At 47.2% G+C, this 21,270-nt stretch overlaps 1 protein-coding gene across 6 annotated transcripts in view; it reads left to right on the top strand.

Annotated features, from left to right (window-relative positions):
• LOC147448561 (sorting nexin 2A-like) overlaps positions 1 to 19,856 on the top strand; it is a 103,268-nt gene extending 83,412 nt beyond the window's left edge. For 2 of the 6 annotated variants that reach the window (XM_086521129.1, XM_086521127.1), the window contains one exon: positions 18,478 to 18,787. In XM_086521129.1, the coding sequence (XP_086377255.1) occupies positions 18,478 to 18,579 (102 nt within the window). In that variant the 3' untranslated portion in view covers positions 18,580 to 18,787. Of the gene's footprint in view, positions 1 to 18,477; positions 18,788 to 19,257; positions 19,356 to 19,435 lie in introns of those variants that run through there. The other 4 variants (XR_015189361.1, XR_015189363.1, XR_015189362.1 and 1 more) reach the window with 4 other exon arrangements.
• The last annotated feature ends 1,414 nt before the right edge of the window (positions 19,857 to 21,270 follow it).

Genomic DNA, 21,270 nt, shown 5'->3' with positions numbered 1-21,270 from the left:
ACTCCTGTAGAGAATCGTCCTGTTGTAGCAGTAAAAGGGATCCCTAGGTATATATATGAGTCAATGATCTCGACTCACCCATCTGCTAGTGTAAAACATGCTCTGCTCCTAATCTGCCTGTATGTGTGGAAAATAAGAACCTTGGTCTTACCAAGGTTCGTAGCGAGACCACTCAGTGTCCAAAAGTCATCCAAGAAATGGAGATGTCGTTGTAGCCCCTCCTGTGACTTAGATACTAGTACAATATCATGAGCATATAACATAATTTGAACAAGTATACTTGCTAAATCCACGGCCTCGCCCCCAGCTCATAGGATATACTCTGACAAGTCATCAATATGTAGCCCAAACAAAGTAAGTGAGAGAGGACAACCTTACTTCACCCCAATGGTGCTAGCAAGAGATTGTGAGGTGCCTCTTGGACAACGTACTTGGCTAAGACGCGTTTGTAAAGCCGCCAAATCATCTCCGAAGGGACTTCAAGTGACTGAAGGCGATGAAAGACTCTCTTCGTGGTACTATGTCAAAGGCTTTGCAGAAATCCACAAAGCAATAGTGTAGACGTCTCTTCTGTGCCCTTGCGTGATCCATCAGACAACGCAAAGTGAAATTATGGTCTATGATAGAAAAGGCCTGAAGCTTGCCTGTCCTGGTGCTTGTAAGCACTCGCGCTCTGCATAAGAATTGAGCTGCACCTGTCACAAGACGGGCACCACGTGCCAATAGAAAAGAACAGACCTAATAGACTTTTAGCACTTTAATAACAACTAAACTGAGAGAGAGAGACGACACGCGACATGGAGTCGCGGAATTCCACCCCAGAGAGTATTGGCCCCAAACCTTGGCGCCCCTTTCGGTATTTCTTTATATTGCTTCAACACAGTATAAGCCAGTACTCGAGACTCTGCACCTTCTCCGGGAAGCATGCCAGAGAATGAGCCCTTAGCACATATTTAAAGACCCTTGGCCTATGAAAAGTAGTTTACATGAAAAGCCTTCAAACTCAAAAGCTTTTGGTCCAAAAGCAATGCCAAAAAGCTGCCAGCGTAAATCACAGAATTCCGTACAGCCGTCAACGCAAAACGCGAAAATCCGTACAGTCTGCCACGTCATCATGTCAACGCAGTTTTCGGAATTTCTGTACAGCTGCCACGTCATCAGCTGCTTCGCAATTATTTCTGTGTGTGTTTGGGTCCTGCTTTATTTTAATTATGTTACTTGGTCCCATCGGACGGGGTCCCCATAAGTTGGTAGGACTTCTTCTTCTGTTACTTGTTCTTCTTAGGGTTTAGGCCCCTTGGCCGGCATCTGCAAGTGGGCTCCATTCTTCAGGGCTTTGACACGTCAGCAATTTGTGACAGCACCTCTAGTATTGCTCTATAAAGCTTGGCCAGTGTGTGGCCAATCATTATACTCCTATAGTTGCCTAGGTCAAGTGGATCCCCGGACTTGTGGATAGGCACAATAGTGTGTATAGTCTTCTCTGAAGACAATCCCTCGATCAATGCTCTATTAAAGAGTATTGCAATGAAAGGGGCTAGTGTTTGTGCAACATATATAAGGTGCTTGCTCTGCATATCTATGTGATATATAGGCGGCATATAGCTCTCTTTACCATACATGTTGTGAAGAAAGTAGAGATGGTTGAGCGTGGTCCGCAGGCTCTGGTATGGGTGGCTGTCTCACAAACTGCTAATGTGGCAAGCCACTGAAGAATGGAACCAACCTGTAGATCCCGACCAAGGAACCTAAACCCTAAGAAGAGGCAATAGAAGAAGAAGAAGCAGTAAAAGAAGTTTTACCAAGTAATAAAGTCTTGCCAAGTGGCCTATTTTTAAAGAAGAGTTCCCACCAACTTATGGGACCTCGTCCGTTAGGGCCCAAGTGACTAAAGAGATTAAAATAAAGCAAAACCACACTCTCTTTCGTAGAAGATGATGACGTGGCAACTGTACGGACGCTCGTGATTTGCGTTAGTGGTGCCACGTGGCAGCCTATACAGATTTTCACAATTTGCGCTAACATGTTGACATGGCAAGTGTACGGATTTCCGTGATTTACGTTGGGCAGCTTTGGGCGCCAGCTTTTGGGATTAGATGCTTTTGAGTTCGAAGCTTTTCATGTAAACTGCTTTTCATAGGCCAAGGGCCTTTTAATATGTGCAAAGGGCTCAATCTCTGGCATACTTCCAAGTGAAGGTAGAGGGATTGGAGTAGTGGTGTTGTACCGAGTTCAAGGAATATAAAGAAATACCGAAAGGGGCGCTAGCGTTTGGGGCCAATGCTCTCTCGGGGTGGAACTCCGCCACTCCCCGTCTTGTGTGTGGTAGGACCGGTATGCTTTCAGTAAAGCACACGCCTGAAGCTTTGATACCACTGTCACAGGGAGGGGCACGTGGTGCCAACGGAAAAGAGCAAACTGAACAACTTGAAGCACTTCAAATAACAACTGGACTGAAAGAGATGCACGAAAGAGTAGACAGAGCAAGGTGGCGCTTCCAAAGTTTACTGGAAAATCTATAAAGAAGCTTCGTGTCGGGACCCCGGACTTATTAGCCACTCCCACCCTTACTTCATCATGCATCGGGCGTGCTCCCGTCTTCATCGCTTTGTTTTACAGGGCATAAGCCATAAAGATTACTTGCAAGAGAAGGATCAATGATTTTTTTCAAGTCCTTGTTTTTTCAAAGCCAATGCCATGCAGTGGTGGATGTCTATAGCTACCAAGCTGCACACTCCAAATACTTGGCAAGCTTTCATGAATTTTTTTGCCCAAAGTTATATGCCTTCAGACATCTTTCTTCTGAGTGTAGCTTCTGGCAGAGTGGGGTATCCTGAAATGCTTGCCACAAAAACCCTAGCAGATTACAACTTGCAATCTTTGGACATCTTTCAACAGGTGTCTCTTCTCGAGCTGATAACCTTGGAGGTCCAGTGTGATTGCTACGTCTTGGGACTACCATCAGCGCCACAGGGACATTGTATGTCCAAGAGCTTATGGACCATGCTGCGGTTGGCTACAACCTTATGGAAGAAACCTAACCCTAATTTTTGGTGCAGGTTTCAGGATGGAAAGTCATTCGTCTTTTCGAGCTCAATTGATGTCAAGATTGCTTTTTAAAATTGAATTTGTATGGGAAATTGTTTGGTGATCCTGTTTGGAATTTGTTTGAAATTGATAATATCTGTTTTAAACCTGTCTTGGTGCCGATTTGAATTGTTTGACTCTGGTTTTAATACTGGTTTTAATGATTGGTGATTTACTCTCGGGTGGAGTATTGAAGAGAATTGATGTTTGAGAATGCTTGTTCATACTCATGACCCGGACCCTTGTGGTTATTTGCGGGGGGAGTATTGAATGTTTGAAAAGTGTTGTTTTAACTCATGGCTTGGACCCTCGTGGTTATTTGCGGGGGGAGTATTGAATGTTTGAAAAGTGTTGTTTTTACTCATGGACCGGACCCTTGTGGTTATTTAGAGGGAGAGTATTGTTGTTGTTACTCATGGCCCGGACCTGGATGGTTATTTACAGGGGGAGTATTAAGAAGTCTGAGCAATGGTTACTCTCAGCACCTCCAAATGACGCAGGTTGCGGTTTGGGGGGTGTTTGGTTGTAAAAGGTCTCTATATCTCATGGCTCGGACCTTTTTAGGTTATTGCGGGAAGAGTGATGAGGGAGTCGTTGAATAGCTCATGGTCCGGACCTGGATGTTTATTTTCGGGGGGGGGTGTCCATCAGCGGCTTTATGTTTCTATGTCTTGTAACATGCATATGTGAGCATTTGTGTTGCATTGTGATGTGCCACCCAGTGAATATTCCTTATTGGATGAGATTTTTCTGGGAAACCAACCACCCAGGATATCAAGAGATCCAATCTGGAATGAGATTCCTTATTGGATGAAATTCTTCTAGGAAGCCAACGACCCAGGAAATCAAGAGCTCCAATTTGGAATGAGAAAACTGATTATCCTTGGGAAGCCAACGACCCAAGAAATCAAGAGCTCTGATTTGGAATGAGAAAACGGATTGTCCCTCGGAATGTCCCTCAAAACGACCCTTGGAAATTTTTGAGCTAACTTGAGTTGTTTTGTAGATATACGGTAATCGCGGACGATTACTTTCTTTCAAGAAGGGGAGACATGCTAACGTGGCAGGTGTACGGATTTCTGTGAATTACGTTGGGCAACTTTGGGCACTAGCTTTTGGGACTAGATGGTTTTGAGCTCAAAGCTTTTCATGTAAACTACTTTTCATAGGCCAAGGGCCTTTACATATGTGAAAAGGGCTCAGTCTCTGGCATGCTTCCACGTCAAGGTGCATGGGTTGGAGTACTGGCGTTTTACCGAGTTCAAGCAATATAAAGAAATACCGAAAGGGGCGCCAGTGTTTGGGGCCAGTGCTCTCTCGGAGTGGAACTCCGCCACTCCGCGTCTCATGTGTCGTGCATCTTTGTCAGTTCAATTGTTATTTGAAGTGCTTGAAGTTGTTCATTCTGTTCTTTTCCGTTGGCACGTGGTGCCCCTCCCTGTGAGAGGTGGCTGTCTTGGGAGCCTCTGTGCATAACCATGCCATCTCTGTGGGTCCTCAATCGGGGTGGATGGGCAAGGCTCCACGCCAAGCCACTGCCGAATCGTGGCTCATCAGTAAGTGGAAGAGATCTAGCTCGTATGCCTCCTCAAACTTGCGCTTTTTACGGCGGGTGAGGGACCTTATGTTAGGTGCAGCGGAATGAATGTTGTATTTTCTCAAGATTAGTGATCTTTATTGCTCAAGGTTCCTTTTAGTTCTTAGGGAAAGAGAGAGCTTTCCGTCTTATGGGGAGTGCTATGATCACGAACAAAGTGAGTGGATATTGTGCGTGCAAGTGAATGAGACTGAGAGAAGGAGAGAGAAGAGATACGACACCGAGAGGTTGTAAAACCCTCCTCCGAAGGCCCCACTCTCGTTGGCGAGAGTGGTCTACTTGATTGCACAAAAGTGTACAATGCGTATGCAATGGGACTATGCCGACGATGATGACGACGGCAACTTGGGCTGAAATCTGAGATCTTCTAGATGCTGAATTTCTTGGACTGTTTTGGCTGCGTTTTCTTGGGCTAAACTTGGGGGATCATCTGCAACTGAATGGGGGAATCTGCTATTGTTCTAACTGCTGAAAACCTGCGTTTTTCAATGGCTGAAAACTGCGTTTCTGCAATGGCTGAAATCAGCGTTTCCTTCTATGCTGAAACAGAGGATCTGCTGCGGATTTGGGCCGAGAACAAAAACACTGATGTAGCTGAGTCTTGTTGGCGTTTTTGGCAAGAAAAAAGCTGGGCTGAATGGTCCTGTAGGGCTAACGCCAGGCAAATCAATGCAATGGCGATGCTGAATGCTGTGGGGGAGATGCCAGGGATGGGGTGAAGGTGGCGATGGGATTTGATGGGAATCCCCGCGAAGAAGGAGGTCCAAAAACGCTGGGGGGTGCTTGGGGGGGGTATTGCTGAGAAGTTGCCTGTTGAGCGGGAAGCTCCTGTTGCGTCTTCTCCCAGAAAGTGTGAACTTTGGTTTGCTTATATTAACTTAGCAAAATTGCCCTACCTACTTTTGTAGGAAAGTCACTTAAAAATAATAAGTGAAAATCCCAATAAATAGGAAAATAGGCTAAATGCACTGGAAAATTCCCCTAACTGATGCGAATGGATTCTGATGGGAATTCTGATGATCATGCTGTGTGCAACCGGAGGATATACATCTATGCTAAGTGACTGGGCATGCACGGTCTACGAATAGACTCACAAAAGTGCCAGATCACTGCTAATCTAACTTGACAGGATTGGCTGAACCCTGCTATGGTGTAGCTTGTCCACGGACACATAGGGTTGGGATGTGCCACGTGACATCCCCTCCTTTTCAAAGTGAGGTACTGGTACCGAACTGTATGGCGTCGAGGGAGATCGGCAACAGCATCCGGAATCCTGGCAGGGACTCTTCGCCGGCCCACTCTAATGTGTGGGTCGTGCGGTACTTGAACTTCATAAAGGTCTGCAACGCTGCTTCTTTGGGCCGCGTCGAAAGCGACACAAAGTCTTCTGAATCTCCTTTCTTGCTTCAACTTCGTCTAGAGTCCTGCTTCTTTCGTCTTCAAGAATCTCCATGGCTGAAAATTCCTGAAACCATCTCCAACACAAAACCATGAACATACCCATTCCATGTAAAGTGAAGGAAAAAAATATTGTCTTCTCTAAAGACTGTGTATGCAAGGTAGACGAACATAGAGACGGAGTGACAACCCGTTCATCAAACACATGCAAACAATGAGATGGAATCTTTTCTGTATGATCGAAATCAATCAACTGTGGCAAATCACAATGGAAATGCCCATGCTTGGTGCTCATACTATCATGTGCTCTCTCGTAAACTGTGTCATGCCAAGGAAGAGACATGAAATGTGACTTCCTTACATACAAACTTTTCAGCTTTTCATGAACAATCCGCATACATTCGTGCTCATCCATGAGAGAAACGTGCTCAACATGTAATATGTCATGCCTAGGAAAAGGGATCACATAACGATGCTGACTCAAATACAAGAAACCGTCACGAATGAAACACTCGAACAAGCGTGCGTATCAATCATGCGAACACATAATACTTCCTGTGATGGTTCTTTGGACCAAGGCTCGAGAGCCAAGATCGCTTCTTCTGGATCTATCGAATCTTCGTGTGGGGGATCTGTGGACCTTGACTCGAAAGCCAAGATCAATTCTTGGTGATTGATCGAATCTACAACGAGGTTAGCTTCGCTAGAAAAAGCATCAATTAACACATCATCCTTGTGAACAATCACATCTTCTTCATGCAAATCATCATGTTTGTGAGAAATCACATCTTGATCATGCAAAACATCATGCTTGTGAGAAATCACATCTTGATTATGCAAATCATCATGCTTGTCATTGTCATTCAAATCATCATCATGCTTTGGAGACGAAGAGATTGAGAGAGTCTCCTTTCCCCAAATCTCTTGCATCTATGCTTGAACTTGAGAATAGAGTCGCCAGAACTCTTTGTTTTGTCGGTCGCTCTGTTCTTGTATTGGTTTTCTTTTTGCTTTGTCTTCTGCGTGCCTACGATCCATTTCTGCTTTTCTTTCTTTGCGTTCACGATCATATTCTGCCATTCTTTCTGCATTTCTTGCTTCGCGTTCTAACTTCCTTTCCATAAACATATGGTCTAAAGCCTCCATAGGAGTTAGTGCAATCCTTGACGTAGATGGGGAAGGGGGAGGGTCGGAAAAACCTTCTGGTGGGGAAAATTCTTCTTCGCCTCTCTCATGCTCATCACCTCCAAGCGAAGTATCCATTCCGCTTTGAGTGATGACTATTCTGCAATGGTGGGTTCTTGTGGGTTCTTGTGGTCTTAAGTTCACGAGGGACTTGGGTTCTTGAGGGTCTTGGGTTCTTAAGTTCACGAGGAACTTGGGGGTCTTGGTTCTTGAGGTTTTCTTTCGCTTGCAAACCGCGTTTGAGAAGGATCTTCTCGAATTGGATCCTTGGGCTTGATTGCCGAGGTGTTGAGGCCTCCTGAAGATATGGCCTTTGGATTTTCCTTCTTGAAGCACTTACTGAGTGCTCAATAGACCTGGAAGTCTTGATATGAGCTTACCTGCTCGTTGAAGTAAGGTACGTTGCGGAAGATACCTTCTAGGCTTATTGAGCACCGGTCCGTCCCTGAACCAAAAGAGCTGAAGCCTATCTGATTGCTTCCTTGGCATACAAACCAAGGCTTTCCTGAGACTGTCGGAGGGACAATCCCATTGATACCTTGAAGCTTTGGCATACTTCAGGACTCAGTTGAACCTGAATGTTCTGATGTGAGTCTCGCAAACTTGAGGGCAAGACTTGAAGTAGGTAACTCGTAGAGAAGAAGATTGGCCGATCCGCTTCTGTTCCTTGCTATCTGCTTGAAGCTTGTCGTTTGAGTTGAGCTTGAATGCTCACATATATCTGTCTTGATCTGGAAGAACTTCGACTTGTTCTTAACAAACCTGCCTTCGTTGGCCGACGAAAACAAACCTGAGAATCACTCATCTTGGGTCTTCTTGTTTTCCCTTGTTTAGATCCACTGCGATCTGGATGAAGGGTTGAAAGTGCGGTTGGAAGAAAGAGGGTTAATGGTGGGGCTCATCCTCTTGAGCCCGATGTGGAAGCACCACATACCTTTTCTTGTGTGCCCATGAGGCTCCATCTTGAGCTGAATGTGGGGCTTGACTGCATGTGTACCTGTAGAGGCTCCTGTCTGAGCCGAGTTTAGGTGTTTGATTTGTGGTACCTGGATGGGCTCCTTATGAGCCGAATATAGGCGTATATGCTGTGTTTACCTTGGAGGGGCTCCTGTCTGAGCCCGGATGTAGGTGGCTTTGCTTGCTTGCCTGTCTTCTGCTGAAGATGTGCCCACTCTGATTGGGCTGATGTTGGCTTATGTGTATGAGCAGTGCTATCTCGTAGACCGTCACTGCGGGAGGCATCACTCAACCCCCGGCCTTCTTAAGAGGGGGCCTTCCTCATGTGGCTCTTGCGTTGAGCCGTCTTTGTGGGGGGCTATCCCCGAATCTGTGTGCTAAGGAAAAAAGATGCATGGCCCACCCGCTCGCAGGCCTCCAACTTCGTTGTGGTGCTCGGTTCACCACTTCTGGGTCATCCGACCTCGATGAAGAGGTGCGCGGTCCACCCAAATCGAGTTGGGTCCCCGGCTTGGCTTTGGTGCTCGATCTACCCGCTCGCAGGTACCCGGCTTCGATAAAGGGGCTCGGCCCACCACTTAAGGGTCATCTAGCTTCGCTGTGTCTTTTGCTCGGTCCACCCAAGTCGAGTTGGGTCCCCGGCTTCGTTGTTGTATCCAGGTGCACGGTCCACCCGAGTCGAAATCGGGTCCCCGGCTTTGCTGATGCTAAATGGCCCTTACATAGCCTGATGGTCGACAGGCACATGGTCCTGCTTGTGAAGATCGTGTCTTTGTGCTGGGGCTCTCATGTAGCCTGATGTTCGGCAGGCACTCGTCCTGCTTTTGAAGTTCACTTCGCTGCTTGAGGCTCTGGTTGTAGCCTGATAGTCCGCAGGCACTCGGTCCTGCTTTTGATGATCTGTTTGATGGTTGCTGCTTGCATCTTGATTGAGTTTGGGGATTGTTGCCTTGCTTGGCTCACCCGTTGAAGATAGGGGCTAGGATCCGGTCATCTTGCCTTCACCTGCCGATTGAATTCTCCTCAAGAGGTACTCTCGATCTCACGCTTATCTAGCGCGGCCTTTCGCTGTCGGCTTGTCTTTGCCGATACTGAGGAGGGCCTTCCTTGGCACCTACCTCGTTGCTGCTGATGCTTCTAAGTGGAGGGGGCTATCTAGCCTGACCTCGAGAGAGTCCCACTGGACTACATGCTGGGGTGACATCTCGTTGTCCCCGAACGGTGAAGAAGCCTTGGCTCTACTCCTTTGCTCTGACTGCGTCGAAGCAGGCCTTGGTCATCTTAGGATAAACGCTGGCTGGCAGTTGGCTGTTGACTGTTGTCTTACGTCAAGTCACCGTGTCTCTGAACTGCACCCAACACAATCCAGGAGATACTTAGTAGGACGAGCGACCCCGCCCCATCCCGGGTGCTTTATAGCTCGCGGCTTCGTTGTGTCCTTTGATGCTGATTGATACATTTTGTGGTAGCATCCTTGTACCTATTCCTACTTCCTCTGAAGTGGTCTCTTTACAGTCATCCGGGGCCCGAAGCCATGAGGGTGGAGTATTCCTAACACGCCCTCCATCCACGGCGCTGTTGTTCTACTTTCCCATGGGGGGTTGCCTCTCGATGTTGGAGAGCTACACTTAGCTCCACTGCTATGACAACCAAGGTTCCCAGGCCTAGGCCGTTGAACTGCTTCGCTTTTCTTTCCACCTGTGAGTTCTTGAGCTGGAGGTTCTGTCCAAGCTTGTTTGCTATTCGGGTTCAAAACCCTTGTAGACGATCTGCACTTGCCGTCGATATTCATGTCAAGGATCACACTCCCTGTACTTGTTCATTCCTTGTACCCTTTAGCTCAATGATGCTAGGTTTGCATGTTCTAAACGAGGGACAGCCTGTCACGCTACTCGTGACCCTGCCACAGGGGTCTAAGTGCATATGCTGCATTCTGAAGATGAGCCACTGCCACTGTGACTCTGAGCATGTGCCACCAGGCTTGAAGTGCCAATGCTAAAGTCACCTCGTCGTCCTTGTTGACAGCGGAGGCTGTATCTGAATGAGTCGGTCCCTTACCTTGGGCCGCTCTGCCAAGCCATACCAATACCAGGTTGAAGCTCAATAGATGATAGTCATGTTTGACTCCGGGTCCGCTTACCTCTTCACAAGGTGCTGGTCAACTCCTGACGAGCCTGACTGATGAGAAATTGCATATCTGAGGGCCGATCCAACTGGAGGCCGATTGAAGGTGATTGCTGAAGGGGGATACTTACATTGTGCCCCCGCGGCTGCTCGATGACTGGCCGCTGCTTTGATTCTTGATGGCTGCTTGATGAGCATGGAGGGACTCTTCACCTAGAGCCCTCGCCGAAGAAAATTCGGCGCCGACGTATCCTGACGACTCGAAGTACCCTTGCTGGGCATGTCTTCTATGTATACCTTGAGCCACGGTTGGACATCTGCCGCCGGGCTTCCCACATTCCATTGGAGTCGCATTACTTTGCAACCCCGGTCACATTCCTGGTGACCCAGTGCGTTTGCATCGCTGGCTCGCACCTTCTGTGATCTTCTTGGCAGTAGATATTGCGTACTTTGCTTTTGATGTCCCGCAGATGAAGATCGCGGGTTTAGCTCTGATACCAAGTGTTACTGGGCTGCCCGGGACACTCAAGATGAACACCTTCACCTAGAGGCCAAGGGCCCGCAACTTGGAGCTCGCGTGCTTGGAGGCTCGCATCCACTGACTTGAGTCCCTTTGGCGGCTCGTTGATGGGCTCGTCCAAAAAACGGCCCGAGATCACGTCTTGCTTGACGCACGCGGGAGCCTTGGTGGCACCACACGGACTTGAAGTTGAGTTGAGGGCGGAAGCGTCTTTAGGATCAATGTGGAGCAAACGAGGCTATTCGGACCTTGAGCGCATATCTAAGAGGTCCCTTTGGAACTCTCTCATGCCACTTTGGGCTAACTTGGAAAAATGCCGAAAAGTCCCCGGACCGCCTCGGGTTGGGGTGGGCTGAACCTGCCAGCAGCCCGTCGGTTGAGACGTGGAGCGCCACGGGCGCGCGTTCATGTGTGTGCATGGCTGAACTCGAAGAAGAAGCCGAGGTCTCCGCGTGGAGTACCTAAACATCCAAAACGGACAAGCCGTCCGCGTGTAGCGTCGAGCCGACACTCGCCGAAATAAACCGACTATGAATCTGCCGCAGCCTTCGTCTGCGAACGAGGAGCGCCTCGGGCGCGCGTTCGTGAATGTACATGATTGAGCTCGAAGAGGAAGTCAAGACCTCCGCGTGGAGTACTTGAACGTCCAAAACGGACAACTCGTCCGCGTGTAGCGTGTTGCCGACGCTCGCCGATGAGACCCGCCGGCTACGAGCTAACGGCCCCGAAACTGGGTCATGGAGTCCCCGTGCGTGGCGGACTCCCCCAATTTCCTCCACGTGATGAAGTGGAGGGGGACACTCCCGTTACCAGGCACTCTCAAACCCCCGCACGCGTTCGTAGTACTTAGAACGGTGAGGTGAGGAGAAAATCAAGGTCAGGACTATGTCCCATCGTCCGTCATCCCCAACCGGGTCCATTGCGCGTCCCCGCGGCACCGAGCCGTGGTTTGCCAAGATCGGGTGGTCACCGTCCACCGTCACCCCGGAGACCTCCGAATCAACCAAAGTCTAACACCCACATGGGGTGTATGAAGGAGACAGATTTGGTGAGTGCCTCCACCATTAGTGGGGGGGCAGCTAGCTCTACCCGGATAATGGCACATGGTACTGAGGCCTTGGCTCTAATGAGCCGTGAGATCATAGAGACTAGTGGCTTCTCCATGTCCCCCCATCCATCAGTGCGACCTATGCTCCCGTGATGGTCCAATGAAGGTCCCCAAATCTCAGCTCCATAGAGCAATGCAGAAGCCACCAAAGTGTCAAAGAGCTAGAGCTTCGTCCGAGGCTCCTGAAACTGAACATGTGAACACATCCTCTCCAATCTACCCAATGTTGCGTGGGCTCTGGTCAGTCTAGTCTCTGCTGCTCTCCTCAATGAAAATGTTGGTCCATTGAAAACCACACCAAGGTAAGTGTAAGCATCTGTATACTCCACCGTCTCTTGGCCGTATGTGAATGCGGGCGCTGACCTCTTGATCCATTGTGACTTTCATGGGCGAACCTATGCAAAGCATCCAAGTGACGTTGCATCCCCTCCGAAGAGTCGGAGATCAACACAATATCATCAGCATATAACAATAGTGGAATCCATGACCCTGCCAGCTATGAACCTCTATCACCATCTCTCTCAATGTAGTCAGAAACCTCATCCACATACATACCAAATAGAGTAGGAAGAGCGGGCAACCGTGCTTCACTCCAATAGTGGAGTGAACCGTTGTAGATAGGCCCTCTGAGGTGCGTACATGCCCCACTACTGACCTGTATAATGCCATGACCCCCCAAATAAGCTCTGTAGGTACTCCCAACTCATGTAATCTGCACATCAATCTAGCTCTGGGTACTGTGTCAAATGCTTTGCGAAGTCCACAATAGATCCGTCTCCCATGTGATCTACCCTCATCGATGATGGCTTTTGAGTGTCAAGATACGATCAAGAGTAGAAAAACCTCTCCTGAACCCTGCTTGCCCGGCTGCGCATATCCCCTCTCTCTCTCTCTCTCTCTCTCTCTCTCTCTCTCTCTCTCTCTCTCTCTCTCTCTCTCTCTCTCTCTCTCTCTCTCTCTGTGCCCATCTGCTCAGCTGCTTCTCAAGAATGGATGCGTACAACCATGCTAATGTGTGTCCGATCATGATAGTGCGATAATTCCCAGGCTCCATAGGGTCTTCTGACTTGAAGATAGGTACAATAGTAGATAGGCTCCAAGTATCAGGCAAGCCCTCACACATGGCACGGTTAAACATAACGGCTAGAAGCTCTGCTAGTAGATCTCTTGCATGCATGAAGTGCTCAGCCACTAATCCATCATGATTATATGCTCTCCCAGTCCTCATCCTATCGATGGCCTTCCTCACCATCTCAGCGGTGAAAAAAGCACATGTGTGGGGGCATGGATTGGGGGGGGTCGAAAAGGGGCGGCTGTCCAAGAATTGTGTACAGAGATGACGCATACTCGCCCCAGGCCTCTGTAGAGGTAATGGCAGGGGGGGGAGAGTGCTCATGAAAGAGCCGCCATGCCTCACGTGAGTCCTAACTCAAGAATAGCTGGTATAGGTCTTGCTCTAGTCAAGCCAAAAATGCCCTCTTCTTCCGCCGCACTAGGCGGCGGAAGTCAATCTGTGACTGTTTGTGAGTGATGTCCCCCAAAAGCACCTCCCTATGAAGTCTAGCTCTAGTCTCGCAGCATTTCTCATCATACCAGCTGCTCTGGGGCATGCTCCAAGAACGGCGTCTCTGCTTAGGTTGGGTGTGTGGGTATGCCTCTGCTACTGCATCATGTAATGTCTGTGTCAGAGCTCCTCCAGAGGTCGCCCTGGCTCTTTTGTACACAGGCGGCTGTAGATCCCATCTATGTATACACAGTCCGTCTCTCGCGTGAAGGTGTAGCGAGTAGGGGCTGCTACCTGTGGCCTGTGTGCTACACTAAACTGGAAAGAGATGGTCAACGACACAAGAGCATGATCCACTGCCACCCCAACAGATCTGGGTCCAACCGTGAGATCCTGGATACTAGAGATGAGACTTGGTTGTGCCATGACATAATCCACTGTGCTGGCTCCATGTCTGTGTGGAAAGCATGTAAAACCCCCCTGCATCGGGAAATCTTTGTAGGCCTTTCAAGATGACCAATGCATGTGCAGTCCCCGTATCTATCAAGTGTCGTCCATACTCGGTATGTTCCCCATCCTGTGATAGTCTGGATAGGCTCGTCTCTGCAACATCCAGCTCTCTCAGCATCTCCTCTGAAGTATCATAAAAAACTATCTGATGATGGGTGGTCCTAGCATTGAATTCCCCTAAAATGATGATGTCACCATCTCTAGAGAACTCCCAAATGTCATCATCCAAAATAGAAAAGGGGGACTGTCCATTGGGTGGTGCATACACTGACGTATGCGGGGCAAAGTAGCAAATAGCAATGTAAAGATATCTGTCTGTCTCTACTCTCAGTCTCACCCACATATACCTAGCTTGCTCATCCCTACGAGCTATATGTATCAATGGCTGCAACTCTTCCCTGAATAGCACTGCCACTCCTCGTTAGCCCCGCCCTTTGTGCTCTGAATGTGTCCCCTGTCTACAGGCGGTCTCCCATCTATATCCATTAATGTAAGGCATAGACTGCCTAGGGGCCTGATGCGTCTCAGAGTAGAAGATGATGTCTCTCCCACTAAAACTTTCCTCAAAGGCACCCACATCAAGACGCATAGATCCATTACAATTCCAGGTAGCAACTTTGAGTGTGGTCCCATAGGTCTCCCACTGTCATGTGGAGCGTGGCTCCAAAATCACCACTCTTCCATCTCGATAAAAAGCAATCTTACCTTTTTCCCTTGCCGCTCTAATCTCTGGCATTACCTCCTGCATATGAGCGATCTGTGAGAGGGTAAGATCATCTTTGAGAAAGAGGCCCGTTTTCTTAAGAGTTGGTCTCTTCTTTCAAAAAGTCCTTCTTTTCTTCCATTGAGGAAAAACGAAGGATGAGTGCCCTTTCTTTCGAGGTTTCCCCCTTGCTCCCATTTTTCTTGTTGCCCACTCTCCAAGCTCTTGAGTGCATCTGCTCATGAACCCCCATCAAAGCCATGAGTTCTTTTACCTCTTCGTCCACATTATCTTTGTCTTTAAGGCCGCAAATTCTCACATGTAGAGAGCGCACACGCCTTCTTTGCTCCTCTTCTAGTGTCAGGTTAATTATGGTGGGTGTGGATGTTGTTGTTTCCTTGCTTTTCCCTTTCTCGGCAACCTCAATCCATTTCTCGGTCTCATCCGCCTTCTGTTGAGTCTTTGTAATAATGTCCACCCAAGAGGTCGTCATTTCTTTGTGCTGCTCTTCTCCTGATGGCTCGTACTTGTTCTTTGATCGTGTTGAGCTCTTCTATTACTGAAGGTTGCAATTCTCGTTCTTCAAGTGTGTTTCGTGATCGTGCCTCAGCTAGCTCCCTCTCGAGTGACGCGATCTCTTCGTCTTGGGCCGTCACACAGTCTCCTAGTGTAGTTATCTTGCTTTCTTGGGCCAACACGCGGTCCTCGAGCATTTTTATTGTATCCAATAAGTTGCGGTTGATTTTGTTGATGGTTTCGGTCATTTCTTCTTTGCACTTTTGAACTGCATCCTCTAAGGGGTCGGGCTTATCATTAAGTTTCCTCATACTTGGTCACCGCTAGAAAAGGAGAGAAAATTTGCGACTGTAGTAGGGGAGATGTTATGTCCCGCTATTAGGAGAGGGGATCTAGGGCGTCTTGTGTTCGGGCGGACGTAGTGTGAACACGGCCAGTGTGGCCGGCCATTATTATAAAAGGGAGGCCAGGGCCTCATTTGCAGTTATCGACCCCCACTGGCAGAGTGCCAGTGGTTAGCCCGCGAGGCTAGGAGTGCGCGAGGCCACCTCGAGGAGGTGAGGCTAGGTGGTACGGGACACTTGGTCTTACAGGTGCACGCCTACGTCCTCGGACGCTCGCCCCAGCACGGGAGAGCTGTCGGATGGTGGCTATGGTCGGGTGGTTCGTCCATGCGTGTCTGTAGGCGGTCCGTGTAGCCAGGAGATCCATTCTCTCCGTTCGTTTCAGGAGAGGAGAGACCAACCTACACGCACCACATTATGCATACATGTTCTCCCACATTAAGCCTACATGGCATACATTTGCTTTCTGCACCTGCCAATTTCTGTGAATTTTGTAGTTTTCGAATTCCCTGTAAAATTCTGAAATTTTGTAATTTTGCACTCTCTGTTTTCAATTATCTGTAGGGCTGGAAAAAGGGGGGTTGAAACTTTCAGGAAAACCTACACCTACGGGCAGGGGGGAGAGCTGTGCACTGTGGGTTGCGCAAGAAACTGCCTGTGATGGGGCCGGGGCGGCGCGAGCAGGGACACCGTGGCAGTGCAGCTCGCGCAGGCAGGGCTCAGGTGAGACAGAGCGGGCAGTGCAGCTCGCGCAGGAGAGAGAGAGAGAGAGAGAGAGAGAGAGAGAGAGAGAGAGAGAGAGAGAGAGAGAGAGAGAGAGAGAGAGAGAAATGAAATGAAATGTTATATTAAGGTCTTCAAAAGGCCCAAATGACCTATGAGACCAAAGCGTTACAATGTGGTGAATCTGATACAAAGTCAGAGTAACAAAATGAAAGGACAAAATGATAAAATAAAAGTACTATGGGATCCTTAACTGGTAGGTGTGAACTAAGCAGCTAGCTAGCTGGGATAGCTAAATCACAAGTCACAAGAAATCCAGCATCGGTCGCTGGCGGATCTCATCAATCTCCTCCATGGACAATAGTTTGACCGGGCGTCGTGCATGTCGGGCCAAAGTGATCCGGATCCTCTGATGTAGCCTCCGTCGATGCTCTGGGACTGTCTCTCTCTAGCTCTCCCCAGTAAAGTGTCTCTATATCTGTGTAACTCAAGTAGATATAGCCCAAGACATCTCTGATCCTCATAACTCATGACCCTAGAGAAAGGACCGAAACCCTCTCTGAATAAGCAGTGGAAATGGCCCTGAATCTCACAGTACACTGTGCAATGACATATGTAATGTAGCTCTGTAATGTAATGCGAAGGGTCACAAGGCCCCATGTTTTGCTGAGAGAGAGGGAGAGGTCACGTGGAATCCTCGCAATGGAAGCTGTCGCCGCAGCTAGCTCTATGAAGGCTGCTGTTGCGTTTGAAATTCAACACGTGCAGGGCTTGCATCTGTTGCAGTTGCTGCCCCTAGGCGCTTGCTGCTTCTTGCTGCCAGTCCTCTATACCGCCAATTTTGCCTTGTCGACACCTCTCCGAAGCTACCTTGACAAGGTACCTCCCCCTTCTCCTTCCTTCCCTTCTTTGTTTCCTGTTTATTTCCTTTGTTTTTTGCCCTCTTGTTTTCTTTGCTTGCAGACTAGGTGCTTGAGTGGGTGTGAGTTGTCTGTGTACAAAGGTTTCTTTTTGTTTGTGTGTGTGTGCGCTCGCGCGCTTGGTTTGTTTTGTTCCTCCTTTCAACCCTACCGGTGTTTGCCGTATTGAATTTGACACAGGCCTTACTTGACCCTCTTTCCGTGGTACTCCTTAGCGGCTATCTGGTGGTTGACCCAAGGTCTCCTCATTCCCTCCATGGCTTTCCTCTGTGGTGTTCTCCTTCTTGCTGGAGATTGCTTTGATGGTGGCTCAGTAGAAAGAGATTATGGGCCAGGTTGGTTGTGGAGCTGGTCGTGTTGGCCTCTTCTCTCGGTGTTTTTTGGCAACTATCTGGTGGTTGCCACTATGGTTCCTTCGACTTCCTCCATAGCTTTTCCCTGGTGTTCCTTTTTCTTGGGTCGTGGTGGTTATTCTCTTTAGCCTCTTACCTCCCATGTATCAACCTCCTGTGCAGTGGTTGCTTCTCAGTGCATCCTTTGATGTTATCCTGGGCTACCGCAGTTACGCTCCATACTTTCCTAGGTGGTCTTTCTCTTCACAGCTTGGTCGATACCCTCTTGAGGGTTCCTCCTCTTGCTTCAATAGTTGCTAGGGCACTTTTCACCCTCATTAGGAGCGTTTCCCCCCCTAGCATGTTTTAGTTTTTTTTCAGTTTTATACAGTTTGGCCACTGGCCTTGTAATTGCCTACATACATCCTCGTATCAGTTTTAAATTCCCGTTGGGGTCGGCATCATTTTGGGTGCTCCAAGGGGGGTCATGTAATAGAATGTCAGCTATTTGGTGTGTGTGTGTGTGTGTGGGGGGGGGGGGTGCTTGCATGTGTTTCTGCCTGTTGCTTTGCTTTATTTCTTTGATGGATTCTTAATGAGTGGCCTTTGGGTCTGTGGAGTTGTGGAGGGCTCGGGTGGCTGCTGCCTCGTCCTCGGCTTGTTGTTTGCAGGTTGAAGAATAGCCTCGTTGATCATTGTCAAGGATGGCTAGAGGCTATCTCTCTACTGCTGTATCACTCATAGTTTTTCCCTATGGTTTGTTTTCATTGAATATTTTAGGGGTTTTTCAACTACCAGTTTCATTATGCTTTGTTTTGCCTATGGGTTTATGTAATGCCTTTGGGCCTGTATATTGTTAACGTTATACAAAAATGTACCAAGCCCTCCTTTGAGAGAGAGAAAGAGAGAGAGAGAGAGATTCTGAATATCAATGGTGGCCGATTTTCAGGTTGGTTATGCAGAAAAAATTGCTAATGTCTGGTCAAGGGCAGCTGAAGAGTTTAACCCTCAAGCAAGTTTACCCAACTATGTAGCAAGCAAGTCTTCATAAAATTGCCCTACCAATTTCCAATTTGGTAATTCCCTTCTCTTTACCTTTTAGCACCCCAAACTCTCTTTTCCTATGAATTAACACACTTGTATAGCATGCAGGCGATGCTAAAATGTGTGTACAGGGGCACGATTGACAAACAGTCGCACTACAGTAACTAGTTATGTTTGAAAGGATGTCTTGTTTGGCATGTTGTCGTTTGGTGACTCATGACATGCGTGCCTCTCTCTCTCTCTCTCTCTCTCTCTCTCTCTCTCTCTCTCAAAAGAGGAAAACGGTATAACATTTCTATCATTCAAGTGTGGTAGATTGGTTATGCCATTTCCCTCTTCAATATCAGGTCTTGAGTTCAACTTTTGTCGGATAGATCTTTGAGGTCTCTTGGGATAGTTTCCTATGACGTTAAAATCTTCTTCTTCTTCTTCTTCTCTCTCTCTCTCTCACACACACACACACACAAAAACATCGTGCGTACATGCACATAGTGACTTATCCTTTCTGCTATCTTCGGTGTGCTTCACGGTATCAATGATGCCCTTGAGGTTTTTGTCATGATTATGAAAATTGAATGACTTGCGCTGTAAGTACTGGTTTAAGCCTTCACCAGGGACTTTGATATTTGAACATGTTAAAATTAATTATTAAAAAAAAAAGGCAAAAGGAGGATATTTTTGAAAGCGAAGCAGGTAACTCAAGGATTGCCTCTCTAAGAAAAGAAACTTCCTAAAGAAGGCACCGGTATGCAACAGACATGACGTTCAAGGATGTCAATGAAGGTGAAAGAACAAAGCCATTTTCACTAAGTTTTACTGGGGGTTGATTATGTATTTAAATTGTTGGTGTGCTTTCAATGAAGGTCCCAGCTTCAACTTCGCGAGTAGTGCTGAATCAAAAAAAGCAACGAAATGCTCTTCAGGAAAAAATGATCCCTGCAATCAAGTATGAGTTCATCAGTGTCGTTTGGGCTTATCCCCATTTGGAAGGATTTTAAGGGAGAGTGGGTTATTTTAGGGCCGCACACTTGAATAAGATTACTTCAAGAGTTTAAATTAACTGTGGTGTGAAAAACCTCAAGCATAGATAGACCTTTTAGCATTTGTCCATTAATGACCGATTATGATTATGATATTGACAAACAGCCAGATTCGGTAAAGCCAATGGGTCTTCAACGTTAGCACATGGATAGGGAAACGAAGTCATGTGATGTAGATCTATTGAATATGCAAATTGCTCTGGTTGTATCAAGCAGCCTTGTTCAATAAAAGGCCCTTCTGAAATTAAGAGTCGATGCATGTGTTACAATAAATAGTAGGCAAACACAACCCTCGAGAAAGTTGCAAAAAATGTAAGGACGTAACAAGATTGGAATGAGTAGCACAATTGGGACGAATGTTTGTGGTACAGCATTTGGCGTGAATCTATTGTGACTTGTGAGGATGCCACACAAGCACTCACCATGTTAGAGGAGAAATGACATGAGTTTGACCTCTTTGTAGAGAAAGGTGATTCATAGTGCCTGTCAAGAGGCTATTTGATTATTGGCCCTGTCTAATAAAAACATGACAAATTAATGCTAGACACACGAGGATGAACATTCCAAATTGTTCATTTGGAAATTCTTATCTCAAATGTCATATGCTAATAATACCAACAGCAGTAATTGTACCAGAGAAGCTCAGACTATCGTATCAAAAAAGTTTGGTGTGCTTTTTTCTCTTTGCCCATAATCCTTTTGAACCGATGAGGGAAGATTGGTGACTAACTATAATGACCATCACTAGATCGCTTTTGGTCTATTCAAGGTACTAATCGTAGCCAAATGGATGGAGGCAATTCAATAGAAATGTAGGTCTCTTTTGAATAACAACGCTTTATCTTCAAGCATCTACATAAAGTGAGGCCTCCTTGGTAATATATGCGAAACTCAAATGCAAGGTACACACATCGAACAGTGACCGAGTGTGATGGGCATGTTTTATGATATGAATCTTGCACCTAACTCAAAATCCCAATAGCCTAGGTGCAAATAGGAAAGGAGTACTTGGATCTTTGAGAGTAAATCTACGAAGCAATGTTATAGAAAAATAGGAAAACAAAGGATCTCTTTAGGCCTTTTGGCAAGAAATTAATCTTATTTGCTTTTTTTGCAAGTGATTGCTATGTTAATGTGCTTCTACAATTATGTGGATGCAAGTCACAAAAAATATATTGCTTTGCATGTTGGGTAGAGCCAAAGGTCTAAAGACTGGGTCAACCTCAAAACAATGTCATGTAGGTCAAAATATGCAATTTTGTAGAGTAAATACAACCAGAGGAGGTGGATAGTCCTTCTAGACCCTTGTTCAAAAAATATCTACTCAGAAGCTATGAACACCAATGATAGGTCTCCTACAATGCTTAGGAGGCATCAATAAGTTCAATAAGAAGATGAACAATAAGCAAGTCAATCTAAGTTGGCCACTAGAGAAAAACCATTACCTAAGTGGGGTTCCTCAACTCTTACATAGAAGACACTTGCCAAAAATTGACACGCACCTGAAAAACGAAACCAATGAAAGAGGGTAGAAGATTACAAATGATATCAAGAGGACTCTGAGCTCTATTCTTTGTAGGAAGCCTTTTTTTAAAGTTATTTAATAGAAGTGTTAAGTAGCCGGCCATCATGCGAATCCTGTGATTGTTGTGCTAGCT

This window comes from Adiantum capillus-veneris, chromosome 10 (assembly GCF_014529385.1).
Source record: "Adiantum capillus-veneris isolate H3 chromosome 10, ASM1452938v2, whole genome shotgun sequence".
Lineage (NCBI taxonomy): Eukaryota > Viridiplantae > Streptophyta > Polypodiopsida > Polypodiales > Pteridaceae > Adiantum > Adiantum capillus-veneris.
The sequence above is the reverse complement of the archived record's forward strand: the minus strand, read 5'-3'. Positions and strand labels throughout refer to the sequence as shown.